The 25,813-nt window shown below is 34.5% G+C and overlaps 3 protein-coding genes across 5 annotated transcripts; all 3 read right to left on the bottom strand.

Moving 5' to 3' along the window:
* Positions 1–141: 141 nt before the first annotated feature.
* Positions 142–5,683, bottom strand: LOC132049893 (uncharacterized). 2 transcript variants are annotated; one of them, XM_059440866.1, is made up of 4 exons: positions 5,266–5,683; positions 1,660–3,326; positions 770–1,322; positions 142–646 (listed from the first exon to the last, which is right to left on the bottom strand). In XM_059440866.1, exons 2-4 carry the CDS (start codon positions 1,665–1,667, stop codon positions 641–643), a joined length of 567 nt encoding a protein of 188 aa, XP_059296849.1. In that variant the 5' UTR covers positions 1,668–3,326; positions 5,266–5,683; the 3' UTR covers positions 142–640. The 2 variants fall into 2 exon arrangements, with proteins under 2 accessions (XP_059296849.1, XP_059296848.1); XM_059440865.1 differs by having other exon boundaries at positions 142–617.
* A 4,651-nt stretch (positions 5,684–10,334) lies between these two features.
* On the bottom strand, positions 10,335–11,892 carry LOC132049891 (cold shock protein 2-like). Of its 2 annotated transcripts, XM_059440862.1 has the most exons (3): positions 11,512–11,892; positions 11,173–11,442; positions 10,335–10,775 (listed from the first exon to the last, which is right to left on the bottom strand). In XM_059440862.1, the coding sequence occupies exons 1-3, from the start codon at positions 11,771–11,773 to the stop codon at positions 10,768–10,770; spliced, it is 540 nt and encodes a 179-aa protein (XP_059296845.1). In that variant the 5' UTR covers positions 11,774–11,892; the 3' UTR covers positions 10,335–10,767. The 2 variants fall into 2 exon arrangements, with proteins under 2 accessions (XP_059296845.1, XP_059296844.1); XM_059440861.1 differs by lacking the exon at positions 10,335–10,775 and having other exon boundaries at positions 10,862–11,442.
* A 1,420-nt stretch (positions 11,893–13,312) lies between these two features.
* On the bottom strand, positions 13,313–20,247 carry LOC132049890 (auxin transporter-like protein 2). The gene is made up of 8 exons (XM_059440860.1): positions 19,919–20,247; positions 19,558–19,743; positions 19,349–19,461; positions 19,067–19,250; positions 18,521–18,618; positions 17,048–17,255; positions 14,684–14,941; positions 13,313–13,964 (listed from the first exon to the last, which is right to left on the bottom strand). The coding sequence occupies exons 1-8, from the start codon at positions 20,078–20,080 to the stop codon at positions 13,704–13,706; spliced, it is 1,470 nt and encodes a 489-aa protein (XP_059296843.1). The 5' UTR covers positions 20,081–20,247; the 3' UTR covers positions 13,313–13,703.
* Between the last annotated feature and the right edge of the window lie 5,566 nt (positions 20,248–25,813).

The raw sequence follows: 25,813 nt of genomic DNA, 5'->3' as shown, positions 1-25,813 counted from the left end.
GTTTAAATCGTGGTGGACAAAAAGGCATGATACCTATGCTAGTAGAAAGTAGCAAAATAATCAAGGTGCATACAAGTTGACTCGAACACCACTATTTTTTTATTAAAAAAAAAAAAAAGCATCAATGGTCCGGAGGAAGATTATTCTGAGGAATAATGCTATAAGTGTCATAAATGATGATAGTGAGCGAAAAGAAAATGATAAGAGAGATTTTGCCCAATATAGAAATTAACTCTTAACTGTCATCCCCAATATAGAAATTTGCCATGCTCTAGACCAGAAAAACTCTTGATAGCTACTCACTCTTATATGAATGGGCAATCAAGTAAAATCAATCACGCATTGAAACAGAATTTAAAATTAACAAGTACATAAACAACATCACTGGAATTTGCCATGGTCCACCACAAGAAGTCTTTGGGATTTCAAGTTAAAAAGTAGGTGAAAGTACAATTTAACAGTCTTCGCATTCTGAAAACTTACATCATAAGTCTAACAATTTCTTGGTCCTTCGTTGAATTTTTCTGTCGCAGATGATGCGCACCCAGATTAGTCTTCCAAGCTCTATCAATTCAAAGGTATTGTGAGAATACATTGGACATTTCCCTCCGGCCACTCTGTAGGTAACTAGGTACATTAGTTACATCTGTTGTACAACAATAACATACAAGTATTACGATTCACCAATTGTATCTCAATTTTGCATAGCTAAAGCTTAGCAATGGTGAAAATTAAGGTGACGAGTGAAAAACTAAATAGTGCAAAATACCTTTTTATGACTCAGAACATGAATTGATCCTGGTGAATGTGAAAGATTTTGGTCTCTCACGTCCCCTGCACTATTTGCATCAGCTGGTAGACTAGATCCAGCATACTCTGCCACATCCTGAATGTCCAATACACAGTTGTTTTGCACCAATGTGTTCATAAAATGTCGTAATTCTAGCACTTCTTCCTTCAATTTTTGTATGTCACTTCTTAAAGAAGCAACATCCTCAGCATATTGGTGTTTGAATTTGCTAATTTCTTCGTCTATTTTTAGATAACTCGTTGTCACTGATTCACCACCAAAGTTACTCCATTCCCCATGATTAATCCATCTTGTATAACCTTGAACGAATCCATAGCATATTAGATGATCATATATTATGTTCCTTCGATACCAAGGGATATTACAACACTTTGCACAAGGACATTGAATTTCTTCGCCTTGAGGATCTCCAGCCGTGTAAGCAAAGTCCAAGAAACATTGAACACCATTAATATACTCTTGGCTATACCTCGGCAAATCCATCCAATATTTGGACACATCTGGAGCATACCTAAATAATGAAACATCAATATTAAGACTTCAAATGTATACTCAGTTATACTTTACAAGCAAATCAATCATAGGGTTAAAATCATGTTAAGTAAATTCAACTTGGAGAGATACTATACCATATCTGGAAATTATTTATTTATTCAGTTAGCCATGAACATCCAAAAGATACAACAAGAATTCATGATAAACTCATAATACATGAGAGTTCAAATGTAGAGAAATAAAAACCAAAAAGAAAGGCACCAAGAGGAAGCAAAAACGCCAAAAGGGAATTAAAAGAATTGACGTACAAATGACTGCATAATAAGAAAATAAAGAGGATGAGAAATTCTTACTGGGACATGATACTAATTGTAGCTCAAACCCAACTTCAAGTCGACTGCCAATCTTCCCAGATACAGATTAATCTTCTAGGAAAAAGAAGAAAAAAGACAGCTATATGTCATGGATAACAACATCAAATAAACAAGAACCAAGCATTGGAAGGTTTTCTCTGTTTCCAAGATACAAGCCAATATAATTGTTCCAAAGCCCATAACAATCAATCATAAAGCAGCAACACAAGAGACTGAGTGATAACTGCTAAGAAACAAACATGAGGCGGAATTTATTTGGCATTATTGGGACTAGAAAATTGACAGGAAAAGACACTCTATAGATATTGGGCCCTATGGAGAGGATAAATCATTTAAAAGGGTTGGTAAGCATAAATAACCGAAAGACTAGTATAACAACAAGAAGTTTTAGCCTAGATATAAACAATGTTGTAGTAAAAGCAGTACAGTTCAAATTTTGTATCAGAAACTTTATAGCACATTTAACAAACCACATCTCATTCTATGTTGTTTCCATTTTCTTGGTAAAAAACATTGGAGGAATTGTTTATCCTTAGAACAATACCTGATCTCTATGTTGGAGAGAATGTGTCGACGAACTTCTAAACGGAAAGGGTCAGAAATAAATGGCTCCATTTTAGATTAGAGTCTGAAGTATGTGGTTATCATTCTAATGAAAACAGCAAATGATGCGAATGAAATCTATTCAAGGTCATAAAGCCTAGGTATATTGTATGAGGTTCTGATATTACCATGACAGACCTCCACATCTTAATTTCATAACATGCAATGAAAAATATTACACTTAATAGAGTTACCAATGACATCAAAAGCTAGCCTGTTTCACTTTAGTATTGTGAGATTTATGAGGAACAACAGTACTGAATGATTTCGAGACAATCTCACAGAGAACATTACAACCATATTGAACTCAACAAGGACACCAAGCTGCAGGATTAATAGAAATCAATATAGTTCGGTTCTGGTAATCAAACCGCAATATATTAATTAAAGTTTAACAGGTTCCAACACAATGAATTAGGCAAAAAACACGAATTTTGTTTTAGGGAAAACGAATTGCAAAAGAAAATTTACAAAATGCATGGGCTTGAAAAGAAAATGCACGGGCTTGAAAAGAAAATGCACATACATTGTGACTATACACAGTGGAAAATACTATTACTTCTATCAGTTTAAGAGCTTCAACAACATATCCAGTGAAATCCCACAAAGTGGGGTTTGGGAGAGTAGAGTGTACCCTGATCTTACCCCTACCTTGGGAGGTTGAGATGCTGTTTCTAGTAAACCCTCGGCATAAAAACAAGCAATTCAAAGCAGTATAAAAGGTCAGGGCAAAATACTTTATAAAACAATTACCACAAATGAATACGATAATCGAAGCACAAGAAACACCAGATAATCGTAGAAATCGAAAGACAATAAACTACAAGGGTACTGCTACAACTACTAGTATGAAAGGATCAATTTAAGAGCTTCAAGAAAATAAATGCTGATAGTACACAGTGGTATGTTTCATTTCCCTCCATTTATTTAAGGGTTTCAAAAGACAATGCAAGTGAAATATAAACTTCAATTCCGTGGTTTTAAATCATAAAAGTATGATCTTAATTACAAATTATACCCTTTTTGCACTTCCCAAATATCTTCTGTAACAAAAAAAACAATGAAATTCTCAGTATTAGTAAACAGGAGTCCTGTTGGATTTTTCTCTTCTAAAAAAGGGCTAAGGCAGGGAGACCCACTCTCCCCTTTCCTCTTTATTTTGGCCATGGAGGGACTCTCTCAAATGCTAGCAAAGGCCAAAAGAGCTACAGGATTCAAGGATTCCGGTGGGTAGAGACCCTGCTACACACAGTCAATGTTTCTCATCTACTCTATGCAGATGACACCTTGATTTTTTGTGGAGCAGACAGTCAACAAATTCACAACCTCAACATTACTCTTATGGTCTTTGAATCCATTTCTGGTCTGCACATCAACATGCTCAAGAGCATTATTTATCCTGTTAATGAGGTTCCCAATCTAGAGGAACTAGCTGATATTCTAAGTTGCAACGTAGGCTCCTTTCCCACCGCTATCCTGGCTTACCATTAGGTGCTAACTTCAAATCCACCGGGATTTGGAATGGAGTAATTGAAAAGATGGAGAAGCGACTAGCTACATGGCAACTACACAAAGACTATCTATGGGGGGCAGACCACTTAATCAATAGTGTATTGGATAGTATTCCCACATATTTTATGTCTTTATTTCCTTTGCCAGGTTCAGTCCGAAGCAAATAGACAGGTTAAGGAGAAAATTTTGGGGAAGGTAACAAAAAACTCATAAGTTCTCTCTCGGTGAAATGGCAGAAAGTTATTCTACCCAAGGCTCAAGGGGGGTTGGGAATTAGAAACCTAAAGCTGCATAGCAAAGTTTGCTTATGAAGTGGCTTTGGAGATATGGGCAGAATGAGACAGGGTATTGGAGGGACATCATCAAGCAAAGCATGGATCTCGCTGACCATTGGAGCCCAAAGAAGAGTACAACCTCATGGTGTAGGAGTCCGGAAACACATTAGCGAAGCCATGATGATTTTTCCGTAAAGTCTTTTTCAAAGCTGGTAATGGAAGCAAGATAAGATTCTGTTAGACAAATGGATTGGGAACACTACTCAAGGAATCCTTTCCTAGGGCCGTTCCCGGTAGCTACCAACAAGGAAGCAACAGTTGCACAATACGAGTTGACAATGCTTGGAGCCCAATCTTCGAAGGAACCCGAATGATTGGAAATTAATGAACTTCTTCTTCTACTACGACACTTGAAGAATGCAACTTAGATGCACAAATCTCGGATAGATTACTTTGGGGCAGCACCAAGCAAGGGGTCTACACTGTGAAAGAAAGCTACAAGTTTGGGTGTGCCCGAATGGCATCCTTGAAGATTTTCCCTGGAAACATATTTGGAGGACAAGACAACCTCTTAGGGTCTCTTGTTTTACATGGACAGCCCTTCATAAGGCTTGCCTTACTCAAGACAATCTCGGGAAAAGGGGCATCATTCTCATCAATAGATGTTTTTTACGCAAACAAGACAATGAGAGTGTCAATCATCTTTTTTTGCATTGCCCCATAACAGCATGTGACTAACATATGGTATTTCTTCTTCTTTGTTTGGCCTCCAATGGGTGATGCCTTTTCCATTAAAGATGCTTATGTTGCTGGATATCTTTGGAGAGTTGACAAGACCATCAAAAGGATCTGGAGGATGATACCAGCAGAATCTTTTGGAGTATTTGGAAAGAGAGAAACTGAGATGTTTTGATGGAATATCAACTTCCATAAGTAGCATTAAGGCTAGATGTTTAGTTACTCTTTTCAGTTAACACTTTTTCTCCCCATGTAAACAGTGTGGATAATCTTTTGATTTTGTTAGCTCCCTAACTCTAGCACGGTAGGGTCTTAGGGGATATCTTTTTGGATCTTTTACTGGTTTACAGATTTTTGCTCGGCTAGCTTCATGTTAATTCTTGTTTGAAGCAAATCATGCTTAGTTGTAACCTCTGCATCTTCTTGATGCCATTCTAATACATTTTAATTACTTCACCAAAAAAAAAAAAACAATGAACAACTTTAATTTGAGGGATCCAATTTTTTGACATTTAGAATTAGCTAGCCCCGTACTCCATCCGTCCAATTTTACTTGTCCATGTTTGACTTGACTTGATACACCCTTTAAGAGCAATAAATAAAATGATAATTTTGCCCCTAATTATTATAAATCATCTAAATAATTGAAATCTATCAAATACACTTTAATAGTTGTGCAGCCACTAACAATTAGTTGAAGTTTCCAACCTAATAATTAATAATAAGGATAAAATAGATATAAAATGATAAATTATCTGATTTTTCAAAGTTAACATTAATTTTTAGTACAGTGGACAAGTAAAAATGGACAGAGGCTGTAAAATAGAGAGATGGATTGATAGACAAAAGTAGAGAAAGGTAAAGAGGGTAAAACGAGAAAGACTTTTACCAGTTATAGAGCCTGTTTGGATTGGCTTACAGCTTAAGTCATTTTAAGTTCTAAAAAAAAAAATAAGTTAGGGTAGTCCAACTTATTTTTTTTTTTGGCTTATAATTTTTTTTCGAACATATAATTTGCTTTATAAACTAAGTTAAATGGGTCGAATTATTTTTTTGAGTTCTTATTTTAAGACAAAAATGATTTTAAAATCCCGGCCAAAAAACACTCAAAAAAAATTGAAAACGAAATTTGCGTTATAAGCCAATCCAAACGGGCTCATAGCCGGCAGTCCGCAGCCTATTTGGAGCGGAGAGAAGCACGCTCCTTATTTGTTTGTGAAAACTTTGCTAATTTGGTGGGAAATTTTAGTGGGAATTAATTCTTTCAATTTTTTCAAAACTTAAAATTTTTACAGAAAAAGAAAATGCGCCTTCTTTTTTTAGCTAAACTTTTTTGTTGATCGCGAAGATATCTTTACAAAGACACAACTAAGCTAGCGTTTGCATAGATTCCAAAAAAAAAAAAAAAATTGAAAAACATGATTTGATGAAATTTTTCAAGTTTTGAAAATATGATTGGCCATAGTTTTTCAAAAAATATTTCACTTTTTGTTTTGAAAAATATGAAACATTATTTATACCCATAAGTTCTAAAAACTATCAAGAATATCCAACCATACAAAATATACATACTTGCTAATCCCAAATCATATAAAACATGATATTTTAATAACAACTGTTAATAACACAATTATTAGCTACTACAATTCAAATTATAATATAAAAATCCATTTTTATCTTTGCAACGGATTTCTACAATTGGCAGAGAAATTTTAACGTAGGGTTTTTTCTTTTACTGTTTGGGCACAGCTTAGCTCGTTCACATTATAGAAGAGGCTGCTTTAATTATGGAAACATGATAGAGACAGCTTTAATGGAGGAACATGAATTGAATTTATGATAGATAGAATGAGTTGGGTAATAAATAGATGGAGCTTTTTTATAAAATATAAAAATTTGGGATAGTTTTTAAACGTTTTGAAAAAGCCAAAACATAGATCGTGGCCAAAAAACAGGTTTGAGGCATAATTTGGGATTTGAAAATTTAATTTTAAAATCAGTCAAATTTTTATGGCCAAACAAAGATTTGAAAACAAATCTTCAAAATATGCTCCCAAAATCCATGGCCAAATGAAGCTAAAATATTTGCGGTCAGTACAAAACAAAGAAAATATGAAGAGAAGCCATTTACTTTTCTATGATTTTTGAAGTAAATGCAAGTGGATATAGGAATGATAATGAAGCAAAATAGGAACAAATACAATTTTGTTTCTTTATTATCTACTTCAAGTAACTATTGCATGTATTATGTATAGGAATAGTGTTGTTTTTTCCTTCTTTAGCTTGCAATTATGTTAAATCATAACGTTTATGATAAGTAGCCGATATCATGTTATGTAGTAAATACTTCACTTGTGCAATTGTATTTTAATTTGACTGCAACCAGATAGAACATCATAAATTGGTACTCTATCTTCTTCTTTTTGTGAGAGTCAAATTCGATTGTGTCGGTTTTTTTCGTCTTGATTTCGGCTAGAACAATGGCTCCATGCCCATATAAAAGCAGACAATTAGTTGATACAATCCATTATCGCTGCAGTGCTTTTTTCTTTTTCAGTCTCAGTTGTGCTGATGATGAAAATATAAGAATGGAGTCAGCGATACGCACCATCGATTTGCTGCTGATTTGGAGGAGTTATTGCAGTTTTTCCTGGGTCTGCCTTTGTTGTTCATTTGCAGGAATTATTGTTTTTTTTTTTTCAACTCTAGTTAAACAAATAGTAGTTAAGAAAGTTAATTTTAAACCAATGATTGAATAAGTAGACACGTGTTGCTCATTTAAGAGTGCACTGTGGGAACTGGATGAGATCATTAATTACTGGAACTAGTAACTGGGCAGAAGAAAGAGCAATGCTACAAGGGTCAAAACATTGTGCAGAAAAAAGCTTAAACAAGATCATAGCAGAAGCTGATTGCAATCTTGTGGTTTCTGCTGCGAATGAAAAAACAACAGCTTCATGAAAACTTATGCAAATTGTGGCCAGAATCAAGGCAATGGTGAATGAGCATGGAGTGTGTTAAATATTGCCATAGAGATGTTGACAAAGTTGCAGACAAGTTAGCTAACCCCAACCATCTTCACGAACTTCTCTAAATTACCAAGACAAATTAGAGGATTAATGCAACTGGACAGACGGGAAATGGCATATTTTAGAATTAGACAAAGGAAAGTTGCAGAAATTTCTTTTGATCCACCATGACTACACAAGTAGTTGTACAGTTTTTTTGGTTGTTTTCTTTCACAGTATCGAGAGCTTGATTTATCAGGTTACAAAGAATATGGAATAAAGAATGGTCGGTTGATTTAAAAAAAAAAAGAAAAAAAAAAGCATAATAATTAACAATCATAGCTTACTCTTCGCTATTCACATGTAACAGAATCCTGAAAATAACTACATGTAGCATCATTCTATTCTACATAGTTTAATGAATATCAACTGAAATTTTTTGAACTTTCTCCCAAAATACACTTTTATCTTAGGTAATAATCAAATATATCGAATGCATAGTTTTTAAATGAAATACAACAACACAAACATGTTCTTTTTGTCGCACATTGCCGGAAATAAAACATCTTTATTGTTTTTTTTCACGCATTTTTCTCTATCCGAAGACATTTTTTTACTTGATAGCTTCACGTATTTCCCCACCTCCAATTGGTGCAGTGGGAAAAATGCAGAGATACCTACACGTAGGGCGTTTGGTATGAAGAAAATATTTTCATGAAAACTATTCGAAAATATTATATAAAAAATATTTATATATAATCTAGACAAACAATATAGGAATGAGGGCGAAGAAAGGGTGTGGGGTGGTGGAAGAGGCGGCTAAAGGGTTGAGGGTGGGATGAGATATGTTGGAAGATGCGCAGGATTGAGGGTGGGATGGGTATGGTGGAAGGTTTGGAGGAGTGTAATATCATCTACGGAACATATCTCGTCTACTTTCAATAGGAAAGTCATTTTTCTGGAAAAAATATTTTATTAAATTTTGGCCAACCAAACATGAAAAAATTAAAAAAATATTTCTGAAAAATATTTTCCTCCCTACCTAACACACCAATAGCAAACAAGAAAGAGTTCAACAAGGAAATTTTACCGTAAAATTCGAGCTGACATATACATCGGCAGGTTTAGATGGCCCTAAAGAGTTACTATTTGGTTATCGAAATCAGAGACAAGATATCTCATGTATTGCGGGATATCTCATGAAATTAGCTAGCCTTCATCTTTCTCAAGACAAGTAAAATCATAATCAAACGGGGAAAAAATAAACCCGCATTTTATCCCAATTGTTATATCCTATCCCACCAAACGAACCCCTAAAGGATTCTACAGGAAAAGAACATCATTCCTCTCACATACCAGCGGTTTGCTTGCATTGTTTAGCCAATTATTGAATTAAAAAAGGTAAAGATTTTCACATTTGAGGCATACCTTTCTCAAGTCCTCCACAAAAAGAAAACAGCACTATCCTTGTCGTTGCTTGATCAACACTAGGAGTAAATTTAAAGCACCAAGAAGCAACTAATGGACCCTCACAGTTTTGGTCAAGTTTTTTATCCGGTAATTTGTTGAGCATCTCCACCGAACCTCACTTTTAAGTTGCGAACCATGATTAGTACAGAGTCTTCTATCCAATAAAACATAAAACACTCAATAATACTAAACTAAGCTGCGCAGGAATTATAATCAACCAAGCCTCTATCTCAAGCCTAGTAAAAGTTAAAAAAAAAAACATGATTAGTGTAGACGCTAATTCGGATAAAACATGGAGTACTTCATTATACTCGCACTAATTGGCCAAACTAGTCGAAGTATGTAATTTGTAAATATAAAATTCGTGAGTCCATTCCATACAAAAATAAAATAATAAGAACGAAGAGAAAGATATATTAGGGTGTAACACAACAGAGTCTTAACCTTGAGAAGCAACAGAGGGAATAACAAATCACACGTCCTTCTCATGATACTAAGTTACAAGAAACTAAACTAAGCCATTCATTTCAACTGTTGATCTAGACAAATTTAGATTCATCTGCCATAAAACGGGTCAAATTCCCCCCATTTTCTCATAAACTGCCCTTCTTCCCCACACTTAATACAAGCCTACTTTGCATTCATAACCGTATATTAACAATAAATCTCCTCATAGAAAACACAAAAGTAACATATGTAAAATGAAAATGGAAGGACAAAGCTAGCACTTGATAATTGATCAATCTTCCAAGCATGTAAGTATACATGTACAAGAAGTGCACATTCCCAAAATATTCAAGCTGAAACATTAGCCCATAACCACTACTAATCCTAATAGGCAAAATAAGAAAGAAGAGAACCGAACCATATCCTAATCATACTTGCGGACATAAAATGTGACCATATGCAAATAATCATTCAAAAACATTAAAATGGTTTATCCCTTATGCAAATGACCAGAACAAAGAAGTACTAGAAAGCATAGAGAAAAGAGTACAAAATGTGAATATACACATCTACCCTCTTGTCTCTAAAATGAAAATGGAAGGGCAACAAAATCTAGCACTTGATAATTGATAAATCTCCCAAGCATGTATGTATACACATCCCAAAAGATTCAAGCTGAAACATTAGTCCAAAACCACTACTAACCCTAATAAGCAAAAAAAGAAGAAAGGAAACCACATCCTCATCATACTTGACGCACGCAAAAAGGTGACCATATGCAAATGATCATTCAAAAACATTAAATGGTTTATCCCTTGTGTAAATGACCAGACAAAAAAAGTACTAGAAAGCATAGAGAAAAGAGTACAAAATGTGAATATACACATTTACCCTCTTGTCTATACTCTCTATCAATCTTCAGCAATTGCTGCTGTTGGGGCATTCTCGTGAAAATTCCCTCCAGTATCTCATAAGCTTACAAAGAACCAAGATCCTTACATGGTTTAAAATTTTAAATACAAGCAACTTGGCATTCATAACCCTATAATCAAGAACAAAACTCATAAGGAAAAACATAAGTGTGAATATAAAAGCATAAAAGCAACATATGTAAAATGATAATGGAAGTGCAACAGAAGCTAGCACTTGATAATTGATCAATCTTCCAAGCATGTATGTATACATGTACAAAAAGTGCACATTCCCAAAATATTCAAGCTCAAACATTAATCCATAACCACTATTACTCTTAAATAGGCAAATAACAAATGAGGGAACCATATCCTAATCATACTTCACAAACGTAAAAAGGTGACCGATCGACCATATGCAAATGATCATTCAAAAACATTAAAATTGTTTATCCCTTATGTAAATGACCAGACAAAAAAAAAAAAAAACATTCAATCTTCAACGATTACTACTGTTGGGACATTCACGTGCAAAATGCCCTTCTTCCCCACAATTAAAACAACCACCACCGCCGCCGCCACCATAGCGATCATATCTCCCACCCCCACCACCATATCCACCGCCACCGCCACCATACCCACCACCCCCACTACCATACCCACCACCCCCACTACACTCCCTAGCAAAATGCCCTTCTTCACCACACTTGTAACACCCACCACCACCACCACCCCCACCATACCCACCACGCCCTCCACCATACCTACCACCCCCACCCCCATAACGATCACCTCCACCTCCATATCCACCACCCCCATAGCGATCACCTCCACCACCATACCCACCACCCCCATAGCCACCTCCACTGCTGCCACGTGTACTTCCTTTGACAGGGGCCCCACCAGGACCAGTAACATTAACAGCCTTAGTTCTTCCATCATCGCCAGACTCAACATCAAACTCAACAGGTTCCCCTTCAGCTAAGCTACGAAAACCTTCAGATCTAATACCTGATTGATGAACAAACAGATCCTCACCACCATCATCAGGTGTCACGAAACCGAAACCCTTTTGATCACTGAACCACTTCACTGATCCCTTCATCCTACGGCCCTGATCACTCTCCATACTAGTACAAACCCTAACAGATGATTTTTTTTTTTATCTATTTGGTGTTTTCACCACTGTGGGAATTTGATGTTGCGGTGGAAGAGTTATATTGTGAATCAGAGGAGTGTGCCACGGTTTTTGATGGACGGTAGTGGGCCCCCATGTGACTGGATAATTTTATCCGTATCCATTTTTGGCATTAAATAAATGTTTTCCAAGACTTTATTTAATGTAAATAAATAATGCTCCTTTCATTCCATTTTATAATAATCGTAAGATATAAAAATGACTTTTGCCATAATACTAAAAATACCCTTTGTTGCGTTAAAGGACAGGGTAAGATTGAGTAATTAAAGCACTGACTTTCTCGTTAATTATAAATTTCAACTAGTTCACCAACCATTAATCTGTTAAACCGTTAAACCGATACTAGTAAATTAATAAACCTATTTTGCAATTAAGTTATTCAAATTTTGAACAGCCTTAAACTTCACTGGAGACTCGCAAGTTTTGATAAGTAAATTTAAAAGCTGTCCTAGCGGCAATGGAACAAAGTACTCCAATTGCTTCCTCGTTGTAGACGATCCTATAACCCCATCAAAAAAAAAAAATACTCACATTCTATACACACACAAACTTAGCAAGTCATGTGATTTAAACTAATAATTTTTTCACCTAATTGTGATGAATTATAACTATTTTCATTTAAGTTTACAACTCATAAAATTAGTTTATTCAACGTAGAATAAATTTTAGGGGCGAGTAATTTTTTCTTAATAGGATTGTTAGACCAACTAGGTTGGGTTATATGCAGTCAAATATAGAGATGAGTGAAATGGTCAAATTATGCAGGTGATGGGACCATAGAGCACATATTGCTATGCCCTTGCCTTATCCTACAGTCCCTGTCCTTGCTAACAGACCACATCCTATTCAGTCCCAATGACATGTTTTTGTATCCTTATTGTTTCTTTCTTTGTTTCACATCTCATTTCTGGATATAATTTTTAGAAATTCAAATGATCCTTATCGGGCTAAAATAGAACCTTAGCAAGCCTCTCCTTGGTCGGAGGTGAGGACCATCCACTCTTGAAATTTATTTTGATTATACAGCGTAAAAAAATAATTTAAATTTATCATTCTTTCATTTATTGGACCTTAGTTGCCCTTAATATTAATTTTTATGTTAAATGTCTCTCCTTTCACCTATTGGACCTCAATTGCCCTTAACTTATTTTACAGGTTAAAAATATCCCATTTTAACAAAATTATGAAATGACGCGAGTGATATTTTAATTTCTTGGTCATTTATTATACTACTTATTACATATTAATCTCTTGCTAAACATTAGGAGTAGTTGATAATTTGATTGTAACGATAACTAACCTATCATCATATCTCAAACTTCACTGATAATATAAAAGAATCTTATACTACACTGTATATAACATAAATCCTTTAATTATTAACTTAAACAGCAGCATAACACATGGTTTTAGCCGGTTCCAAGGATGACTCAAGGATCAACAATCAACAATCAGCATAAGAGAAGGAAATTGCAAAAAATTGTGGCATACTCCATTACAAATTCCAACCAATATCCAAATCTAGCTAAGATTTTATTTTCCCGGAGAAAAGGTAAAAATAAAAATAAAATTGGGTGGCTAATTTACGCAGATTGCTGGTGGTAAAAGAAACTCAAAATCCTCTTCTTCTTAATTGCAAATCTTGATTGCAAAAAGAGCCAATCAGGCTTCTCAATTGCAAAAAGAGCCAATTAGGCTTCTTAGTTGCAAAAAGAGCCAATTAGGCTTCTTAATTGCAGAAAGAGCCAATTAAGCTTCATAATTGCAAAAAAGAGCCAATTAGCCCTCTGAACTGCAAAAAGAGCCAATTAGGTTTCTTAATTGCAAAAAGAGCCAATTAGGCTTCTTTGCGACAGTTAGCTCAAGGGTGAGTAAAGTTGGCGGGAGCAGGCTGAGGAGCGGCGGCGTAGGGTGGTGGTGGGATGGGGAATTGTTTGGGAGATGGACATTGGTAACACGGTGTGAAAAGTCCAAATGTGTCAATTTGATGAATGAAATTGAGCATGCTAGCCCAACCACCAAATCCAAATCCAATAATGAATATCCAAACAACAACAAATATGTTGATTGTGAATGTGCCGGCCCACCTTCCAACAAATCTCGGTGGTTGTTCTACAGCATTCTGCATAAAAATGTGTGTAGTCAGCATTTGATTGATTTGATCACACCAATAAGCATAGCCACAGAAAAAACAAACAAATAATTGAGGGTTCAAGGAATGTAACAAAATGATCAAGGCACTGATCTCAGTACTATTCTGTCCAAACACACTTAATTTGAGAGTTACGAAAGAACCATCTATATATATATATATATATATATATATATATATATATATATATATATATATATATATATATATATAAGTAGATTATTTTTGCACCAACACTCAACAATCGCAACCCTTATTTTTTGAGGAAATAATTTCCTGTGACCCGTTACAATCTGGATAGAGAAAACGATGCTATAAAAGATCTCATGTGTTATGTTTTATTGATCCCCTATGAGAAAGGGTCATGTATAACTAAAAGAACATTTGTAAATGGACATATAACGATCATTTTTACTTTGTAACGCTCTTATAGCCAGAGTTAACCAATTAAGATTTTTTGTATAAAAGAGAATAGGGATAATTATCTTTTTTGGCAGCCATAAAAAATAATAGCCGGTAAATGTATATGTTTTGTATATTAAGTATAAATATAAATAAAATACTCGTATTGTATACAAAAGTATACATAGAATAAATTTTTCAATATACATAGAATATATTATGTTTATGTCATAAGATGTATCACAGTTTTCTATTCTAAATAGAAAGTATGAAAGAAGAATATATACCTCACGGGCAGCAGCAGATTTGAAGGTGAACATGTGAGCAAGCGCAGGGATAATATAGACAGTAAAGCTAACTAGAAGTGATCCAACTGTTGAATTTATAGGCCCAAAGAAAGGGAAAACAATGGCCAGAAACCATATAGGAATGACAACAGGCAACCTGGCTGCAGCCCTCTTGCAGAGGCTCTTACAGTCATGCATGCCTATGGCCTTCTCCCATACGAAATACAAGGGAGTGCAAGCAAATCCAAATGTTATAAACTGCACATTACATAAACACACAACCCTGTCATGTTACAATATATATACATATGATGAATAAATTAAAGCAGTTAGTAATTTTAATAAGGGTTTAAGTTCTATATATACTAACAGGAATCAAATGAATAGCAGTTAGTAATTTTAAGAAGGGCTTAAATCCTAGGAGTATATACTAACAGGAATGAGTATAAGGTAATTATAAGTAAATTTCTATGGAAAAAGTTAATTAGAAATCTGATTTAAAAAAAAAAAAACAATTTACCTACTATCACATGCTAAACACATGTATTCGAAGTGTATATAACTTAAAAAAGAACTAATTAATTAATACAAAGCTACAAGTATACACAATTTTGTACATAATTAATCAATGTATTTTAACATGTTTTAGAGGGTAAATTATCCTATTTTTCATGTTTCTAAGTTACTTTTTGCGGATAATTATCATTTAAATAATTCAATACCAGTGTAAAATTATTTTATACGGTCACTATATAGAAATTAGACTAGAAAAGTGAGCTAGCAATTGACAAGAAAGACTCTTTTTTGATGATACCTCGTGCTTTTGCCCTAGTAATAGAGCAAACAAATTAGGAACTACTATTACTAAGAAAATTTCAGGTGAGAAATGTAATAGTAGTAGTAAGAGAAATAACGCCGTATGTCAAGCTTATAAATTTTGAAACATAAATAGCACTACTTTTAAAGTTCTTCAAAAATGAAAAGTTTTATTACCTTTATGTCATATTTTAAAAAACCTTATACGAAAAAGTTCCCCTAAATTCGGTATTTAACTATATTTGCTTATTCTTTATTATCTCTATTATTTAAAGGATAAACCCCTCTTTATTACTATATCTTTATCTTTCTTTAACTAATAAATATTTATCCTTCTCACTTCTCTCTCTTCTTCAACCAATACACATATGCTACTACTCATCTCCTCATTCATTTCCATTTTTCTTTTTTGGTTGATGCTAGTTCTCTCCATTTCTCCTTTTTAGTTGATTCTAGTTCTCCAGGATTTGCGCAAGGATACTATGGTTAGGAAAGAAAAATAGATTATAATATATGTATACAAGCACTATTACAAATATACACACATATAAAATATTATGACACACTACATATGCCATTATTATAACCGGACATTAACACATATGTAATACACATGTGACTTATGGTAGAAAGAAAGACTCCTTAAGTTTTTAGAAAAATACAACTATTCGCCAATCTCTGAACTATGTAATGTACTTTATCTGTTGGATTATAGGCGGGCATTTTACCAGAGGTTTCTAATTTACCCTTGTGTGATTCCTGTTGAAGTATATACTGGGGGGTGAGTGCACTACCCTTCTCCTCATCATTTACTAAAACAGTGATCTCATTATTGCTTATTCTAGCAAAACCACTTATCAGAGTCATCGTTAACCATTAGTCGTTAAGGCGTTAAGAAAAATATCCAGCAAATACATTTCAAAATAAACATCTAAAAGATAATTTTTATATAAAGTATAATTGGATATGCAAATATTATTAGATCACACAAAATTATATGATGTATAAAATTGATTATAAGAGGTATAAAATTTATTATACAAGGGATAATAAGATTATACTAGGTATATAAAATATGTTTACAAGGTATAATGAAATTATACGAATGTTATTCCATAAACAAATTTTATTGAGTAGTATAATAAAATTATAAAACTTATTAATACTTTTTATACTTATAAAATGCATTTAATAGTATGAGGAAGTTGTGTTAGAGTAAAATTAGGTGTCAACCACTATGAAAAATAAATTTTTGTGCAAAAAATTAGGAACGGTTTGTTAATGACGTGGTTTCTCCAAAACAACACGACTTCTGTTGGAATCCAAATGTATAGGGTGCCAGATATGTTAAATAAGTAATCCTGTTAGCCTTTTGTAATTACTTTTAAAATAGTGGGCAGTTATGTTTTTAATCTAGCTACTTTCCTCTTGCTTATCAGGCCCAGTGTGGCCCAAACATTGATTATGTTATTTTTGATCAAGTAAATATAAGATTTTTCAACCAGAAAAAAATTTATGAGAAAAGAGAAAAATGATAGTATGATGTACCTGATGGATGAGCATGAGGATAACAGCCATATCTCTAAAAGGCGTTCTAGGGAGAAGAGAGAAGGCATTGGAGTGATCAAGTAGCAAGTCCCCAAATGCCCAATACACTGCTGCTGCTGATGGTAGAGTCAGTGTCAACACATACACCGTTGCCCATAAATATATTGCCTTGAACTTTTGTGGTTTCCACATTGCATGCATTACCTCTCTGCATTTTCACAAATTAATTAGTTAGTTAGGTGCTCTAATTATAATTTAAATAAGCAGGTAATTCAATTTTTGAATATCCAATAGCAATGGTCCTAATTCTTTAAACTGAGATAAGTATTTAGTTTCTTGCAAAAGTACTTACAAGCTAATGACTTATCATAGATCTCCATCGGAAAAAATTAACTTACGACCCTCAATTAAATGGATTTAGATTTCACCTTAGAGGCGGAGTTAGAATTTCAACTTTATGGGTTCTATATTTTAGAATGACAATTTGAAGTGTTAATAACTGAATTCTAAACTTAATTTTTTGTACGTATTTAATGAATTTCTTGACACAATACACTATTTAAGCAAAAGGCTAATGAGTTCGGCTGAATTATCTGTATCCGAATTTCTAGGTCGGACCCTGGTTAAGCATGACTTGGCAAAGCTATAAATTCATAATATACAAGATTTAAAAAATAGTAAAATGTTATGCACCAACAATTTGAACTTAGGAGCTAAACCAATTTTTGAGTATCATCATAAACAATATTAGACTGTTCTCTTGATTACTTAAAAGAGATTCAACAATTTATCTATACTAGAAGAAATTCATTTTTACTCCGCGGTATAATGATCCGACAAAGGAGAATCAATTAAACCCCTTGGCTCCACCTACCTCTGCCCAACATATCCAGTTCAGTAAATATCTCATTAAGATCCTAGTCCTTTTCAGCTTCTATTCTCATTATTTGTTTTTCTTTTTCATTCTCATTGATTGATTCTGCAGGAAAAGCGAAAGTGATCGAAAAAAAGAGCTGTAGCTTTCCAACTTTTATTATTTCATCGTAGCTTTCCAGCTTGAAAAGGGTAAAAAGTGTGACTTTTTGCTTCTCATGCCTGAGAAAGGCGCTCTTCTCTGTTCATTGAAAAAAAGATGCTGAAAGTCTACATAAACACATGCAAATTTTACAGTGAAATGTGAATACACAACTATATAAAATAATATATCGTTTTGACAAAGAGTGGACATGGTGTCATAAATGTTAAGATTTGGGGGAATATTTACCTTTTATCGACAAAATGGATAGTTCTCAGAATATGTCGAAACAAGTCAAGGTTAAGTTACTTTCGGAATAAATAACGTTTCAAGAAATTTCTATTGCTATTAATGTTTATTAGTTTATGGATTTATGGTAGTGAGACAGGGGCCTCGTACTTGGAAGCTAAAAACGTTAAAAAGACGTAAGAAGTAAAAATCATGCTTTGTAGTCTTACACAGTAACAGCATGTCCCCCAAATGTGTAGAGAATGTTTGTGGCTCCTGTGAAATATAGCACCAACTTGGTTGGTCCCGAGTGCTTCACTCCCTCCACCTGTGATTATATTTTGTTATTTATAAAAAGAAAGGATAAAATCCCTTAATTAAGATCTAATTAAAAAGCTTAGGATTAAATATAATATCCAACCCCAACATATCGTTATGATTAAAGATTTACTTGACAGGTCACATTGTGTAGTAGACTGATCTTCAAAACTTTGAATTCACAAGTTACAACTCACAAATACTAACAAATTCAAAAGTCAAAAGCAGCATTATCTCTCTTTTTCTGTTTCTGCCTCTCAAGAAAATATGTATATGCTCAATTTTCTGATAATGTATGCAACATGTTGAAAGTAGATGCAAATTCAAAATCTGGTGTCAGTGAATTTGTAATTAGTCTGATCTTATTACATACTTACTACATTTAATTTCTGTCTTGCATGTGTATACATAGTTAACGCATATTGATGTAAGTAAAAGGTGGATTCATGAGTAGGTACCTGGCCATGGAGTATTGCTGCAACAGTAAGGTACCAAGCAGTGAAAGTGGTCATCAACAATCCAAGGAAAGACCACATTCTATAATTGTGGAAAGAAGGAATGAAGACTGTTGTGGCACAACAAGCACCAAAGATATAAGTCCAAGTTCTCTTGTCCAAATTATCGTTTATGTAATATATATTGCTGCAGGTCAACAAATTACATAAGACATAATATATGAGTAGATATTGCATAATTTGGATGCAAGTAAAAAAACTAGATTGACAAATTAATTTACGAACCTTGCACAAGCAATGAGTTGAATGACTGATCCAAAGAGTAGAAAAGTGCAATTAAACGCTAAACCGACGTTCCTCCAATGCTTTCCCAAGAGCCCATCAAGAACTTCGAACCACTGTAGTGTACACTCTATTATATTTTCATTATAAAATTGAACAAGAAAACTAAAGAATATGAGAAAATTTGGATGATTTATGAAATTAATTACTACCTGAATGACGTGATTGCGGAAATCAACTTTTTCTCTTTCTTTTCTTGTTCTGTACTCAATATAAAGGATGCTAATGAGATAAGCTGTCCAACTACCCAATAAACCATAGAACAGCTGAAATGAAATTCCAGAAAGCATTCCTAGTTGTGAAAATGAGTATGGCAGCGTCAGTAGAACTTGAGCTACCTGACAAGAGAGGGAAAAAAAATATAAGATACCAAATACCTCACTACAAAACTAAGAATTACCAACAAACAAATTTTACCAAATACCTTACTACAAAACTAAGAATTTTGTTGCTAAACTGTAAATCTATCGCTAATCCTATTTAACAACAGATTATCAAAAGAAAATTGAGTACCTGGTTGGAGGCACAGCTAAACCAAGCATCATAAGCAGAGCCACCATGCCAGAAAAAGTTTGAGATTTTGGACTTAACGTTATTAGGCTTACCTTCAGTCTCCATCTCTACATAATTTCCAGCTATTACTGTCTCTACTACTTTGTCCGAAGATAATGCCATATCTTCGACCTACCTATTACCTCTCTCACTCTTCTATTTAATTGAAATATGCACTCTGTTGTTTTGTAGGAGTAGTAATTAAGGTGTTGTATTTTACTGTGGGGTTTACTACTGAAATTTCAAGCAGGTACCTTAAATGGACTTGAAGGGAAGCCTAGTGTGGCTATGTCTAACCAATACATGCCATATTTATATTGTGAGAAGTGAATATACTAGCAAATGTTTCTTCTTTCTTTACCTCCTTTTTTTTTTTTGTGTGTGTGTGTGGTGGGTGGGGCCTTGCCAGATTTCATTCCTTTCCTGATAAAAGATATTTCTATCTCTTTTAATTTGTTTCATTTTTGGGGTTAGCTCGATGGTAGAGAAATGATTAGTTTCGATATCCACCTGCAATTTGAATAAAAGAAAATAATCTTATGAGATCTTTTGTGTTATTTTTTGTTAATCTCTTGTTGAAGGATTTTTACTCTCTATATTACTTGGTCCAAGCTTATGACCAAATTAATCCAGATTATCATATATTACCCTATTAAGTCCATTTTTATATAATTTGAAATACTTAGAGAAAAAGACAGTAATTTCTTGATTTGTGGTTATGATTTTCATTTGTTAATTCTTAAAAACTGATTGCTAGTTATATACTCCCTCTGTTTCAATTTATGTGAACCCTTCACTATTTGGGGAGTCGTCGAGGTCGTTCTTTGACCACGTTTTCCTTACATATTTTCTAAATTATTTGAATTATAAATTATCATGACTTATAATACTTTTAATGTAGTTTCTAACTATATAAATTTTATTTTTACAAACTTGAAAAATCTATGTCAAAATTTAAAGTCAAAGTTATAAAGTTTGACCCTCGTACTTCGAAATAGTTCACATAAATTGAAACGGAGGGAGTACATGTTTATAATTATCATCACACATTTAAACATTGTTGGGTGATTTAAAGTGAAAATATTGGAAACTCCACTATTGGCATTTTCAAAAGTCTGAAAACTAACAAATTAAATGAGTTTTGTGTTTGTTGAAATTTTGGTAAGTTGATGATTGAGGTTCATTGGGATGTCATTTTAAAATTGTGGTTAAAATTCGAAGTTATTTGATGAAGATTTCATGAGCTATTTTGTGATGTTTTTGACCCAGTTTGGATGGAGTTTCGTGCTTTGAATTCGTACGAGACGAAAAATATTTTTGGTATAATATTTATAGGTTTATTTAACAGTGTAGAAGTGTGTATAAACACCTCTTATACAAGGTTGATACATTTATTACAGTAAATGTATATTGTACGTATCCGGATGTTCGCGAAAAAATTGGCTATGCACGTATAAACAAAAAATACGACTATATGAGTACAATATATTGGGCTGTATATTTTTGAAAAATTTCCAAATTAGATCTCATATTCTGAATTTAGCATTTGTCATAAATCATATTATTTTACTGTTATTTAGAGCCTGTTTGGATTGGCTTATTTAGGTGCTCTTAAGCACTTTTTTAGTGTTTGAGTGAAATTAAAAAAAAAAATGCTACTAAACACTCATTTTTAAGCCAAATAATAATTAAAAAAAAAAATGCGAAAAGCCATAAGTTAGAATTCCTAACTTATAACATTTGGCTTATAATTAGCCATAAGTTATAAGTCCATCCGAACAGTGCCTAAATGTATAAATTGAAATGAAAGTACATAGTACTGAACTGTAATTAACTAATACAAATAGATTTTTTTGTCTCGCGCTTGGTTGGAATTTTGATTTCGGGATAATCAATTACAAAATTATTTGTGGTATTATTTTTATACCACACTCAATTTGGGATAATAATTTGGATATTAACTAACAAAATGACAAAAATGACCTTCTTCAAAGTACTTCTCCCAAAGTCTTTAAAGAAAGCTAAAGTTACAGTTAGAATAAAAGTTTATCCAAGTTAATTTAGTTTAAAACCAAACACGCGCTTGTTTTATGTTATATCTATTTTTTAAGTTCAATGAACCAAATATCGATCAATAAAAATTATATCCACTAAATAATCTTGTATTATAATCTTGATCCACATTATAATTGCAGTATAATCTTTTCACTAAACAAACGATTCCGAAATAGTTTGGCTTAAACATTCAAACTTAGAAATGGCAGGGTTGGTGTGAGCCTGGGAAGTGTAAAAAGACAAGTAATTTACAACTTCAAAGAGGAAACATTTTCAAGTTCGCGAGCTTTGACGAACAAGGGTGGATTTCGAGCACTAAACAATTTTTCCTTGGATTAAACATGAGGATTATTGTCTTTTTGTACAAAAACTAATATAATTATGGAAGCGTGAATGGCTCGTCTGCACGAGCGGGTTTCTCCTCTTCCCAGAAATATATATACTACTACAATATAAATATGTACTAATCAATAACTCGGCCTAAACTAATATACTGTACTACACACTTATAATACTTTCCTTTGCTCACATTGATGATCACTTCTTCGAGTCATCCTTAATTTTCTTGTTGCAGTGTAATAATGAAGCTATATTGGATATATATATATACACTTTCTTGAAAGGTACGTAAGAGAAATAAACATATTATGTATTGCTCTCGTCTTTGTTGTTATGATAATTTATCTAACACTACTTTGATGTTGAATGAACAAAATAAAATTGTCTCCGGCAGAGGTACACATAAAAAAGTGAAAAAAACGTTCTCGAGTATAGCACTGCCTATTTTGAACATCATAAAACAAGGTTGGCTAACTTTAACTCTTTTCTTTTTTTTTTTGTGTTAGGGCGGAAACGATAAAAATACAGTAATTAGCGTGGTTCGGATCGATGTGATCCTATTCTACGGAGAACGGCCGGCACTTTTATTGATATCAAGGGAGAAAGTAAGTTACAAGATTAAATACTTTTATTTTCTATGTTCTGTCCTACTTAATAAATCCTAACTAGCATGTATTTATACTACTAGGTCTAATCCTTTCCTAAAAAGGATCTAAATCCCAATAACACTCGAAAACCAACAAAGAAAAAAGTTTCCTTTTATTTCTTTCCGCTTTTGAGTAGGAATTGACTTGAATATCTTCTCAACTCCACAATCTCCACCTTGAGATGAATTTCGAGCTTCCATGTGAACGTCATTCAGTCCAATGTCTCTAAGCCTACATGAGCTAACTTCGTGTAGGAAACAAGAGACACTAACTGAAACCTTGGACATACTACTAGCTCTACCTTGCCCTACCGTTCTCCATCCTGACGCATCAGTTGATGCGAACTCCTGCCAAATTCATATAATGACTGAGCTTGACAAGAGGAACAACCTTGGTCAATATATCCGCTGCGTTGTCCTTTTTGTCAACCTTCAAGACCTTAACTGTGCCTTGTTCAACAAAGATCACGAATAAAATGGAATTTGATATCAATGTGTTTGGTGCGATCATGAAATCTCTGATTTTTTATCAAGTGAATAACACTCTGGCTATCACATTTTATAGTTGGTTCATGTTGAACCCTACTCAATTCTGACACCAAGCCTTTTAACCATATAGCCTCCTTTACTGCTTCTGCTGCCATATATTCAGCTTCTGTTGTGGACAAAGTAACTAGAGACGGGAGGGTTGCCTTCCAACTTATGGCACTACTTGTAAGAGTAAAAATATAGCCCGTTGTTGATCTCCTTCTGCAAAATCACCTGCAAAATCAAAGTCCACATAACCAAGGACCGAGAAGCCTTCATTTATCATCCTGCAAAAAGTTAGACCAACATTCGAAGAACCTTTAAGATATCTCAATATCCACTTAATTGCTTCCTAATGTGTCTTACACGAGGTTTTTTTCCCTGTAATATTGGACTGGGATAGACTTTCTTTCTACTTTCTCTCTCTAGCTCTTGCGACTTGACCTAGGCGTCGTCTGTGGTGAAACAACGGTCGCCGTCGCCGGCATAGCGAAGGACAGGCAGAGGAAGACTCAGAAATAACTCCCAGCTGAGATTCAACTGGCGAAAGGGGATCGAAACAATAACACTAAAGAAGATGAGATAGCAAATAAGGAACTCACTGAAGCAAAGGAGTTGATTCAGGTAATGGCATCTGTTTTGGCGAGCCCTAGTACGACTACGGTGAGCCAAGCTCAGGCGGAGATGGCTCGATTGGGGGTTATGATTACCCCTCCAAACTCTTCGAAACAACAGGGTCACCAGACAGAAACGAAGGAAAATACAAGTTCAAAGACAACAAGGAACGGGAACCCTAACCCTGTAGCACCGCAATTGCAGGCCCCTGGTACTGTACTGGAAAAACTTGATGCGACACCAAAACCTCCTGCTATTGCAATACCTGTGGCAGAGAGAAATTGGGCGAATCTTTTCACTGGGTCTACAATGGCATCAAAAGGTACAACGCCGAAATTTATTCCTCCAGTTATTAAGGATGGTGTCAAACACATTAAATTTGATAAGGTAGAAGTTGCGAAACAAACTGCTAATTGGAAGGATGCTTTGATTCTCTATGTCGTGGGTGCGTCTCCTACAATTGGTGCTGTAAACAGATTCCTACTGAGTCAAGGGAATTATGAGGTGAAACCGGCCATCTATTATCATAATGATGGGTATTTTGTGATAAAATTCCATTGTAGTGGAGATAGAGATCAAATAATGATGTCGGGACCTCACATGATCAATAGTAAGTCGGTGATTGTAAAGCCATGGAGTCCTAACTTCAGTTTTGGTGATGAGATCTTGAAGACCATACCATTGTAGGCTTGCTAATGGATTAGGGACCCTTTTGTGTGCAGATGACTGCACATCAAAGATGGAGAGGATTTCATACGCAAGGGTGTTGATCGAAATGGACATTACCATTCCATTGCCAGTATCAGTTAAGGTGCTGAACGAGAATGGGAAAGTGTTTTAGCAGTCGGTGGATTATGAATGGTGGCCCCAGTACTGTCCTACTTGTTGTCAAATTGGACACATATGTCCAGTTATTGTACCTAAGAAGGCACCACCTAGACAAACCAAGGCTGCACCTAGGAAGATGACACAAAAATGGCAAGGGAGAGATACTGAGCAGCCAGCTGGTCAAAAACAACCTGAGGTGCAAGAGAAGAACAACACTGAGGGTTGGATACAGGTGCAAGGGAATTCAGCAGGTAAAAGCCAAATAATTTCAGCTCCTGAGAACCAGCTGGAAGTGATTTCAGTTCCTGAGAACCAGTTGGTGTGAGCACTGCTAATGAATTCACTTCACTGAGGGATACTACTTTTCAAAGAATACTTTGAAGCAGCTTTTAACAAGATGGGGGTGAACCAGGGTAGTACAAGTAGAGGTGGTAGACCACCTGATCGTCACTATCAGTCCAAATAAAAGTTGCAGCGTGGAACGTTAGGGGATTCAATAAGCTTTATAAGCAAAAGGAGATGAAAAGGGTTATCAATAAAGAGAAAGTAGTCGTGTTAACCATTACTGAGCATAGAGTAGTAAAGAATAAGGCACCTAGCATAATAACTACAGTATTCCCTAATTGGAAGTGGCAGGGCAACTATGAGAATGATGGGAGAGGCAGAATTTGGTTAGTTTGGGATCAGTCTAGGGTGGATGTTAATGTGATATGCTGTTCAAATCAAATGATACATTGATGCATTACTGAGAGTAGTAGTGGCACCAAAGTGGAGTTTACAGCAGTGTATGGACTCCACACAGTGGATGATAGGAAAAGTTTGTGGCAAAATATTCAGAGTTTGGA

The sequence above is a fragment of the Lycium ferocissimum genome, chromosome 3 (assembly GCF_029784015.1).
Source record: "Lycium ferocissimum isolate CSIRO_LF1 chromosome 3, AGI_CSIRO_Lferr_CH_V1, whole genome shotgun sequence".
NCBI classification, from domain to species: Eukaryota; Viridiplantae; Streptophyta; class Magnoliopsida; order Solanales; family Solanaceae; genus Lycium; species Lycium ferocissimum.
The sequence above is the reverse complement of the archived record's forward strand: the minus strand, read 5'-3'. Positions and strand labels throughout refer to the sequence as shown.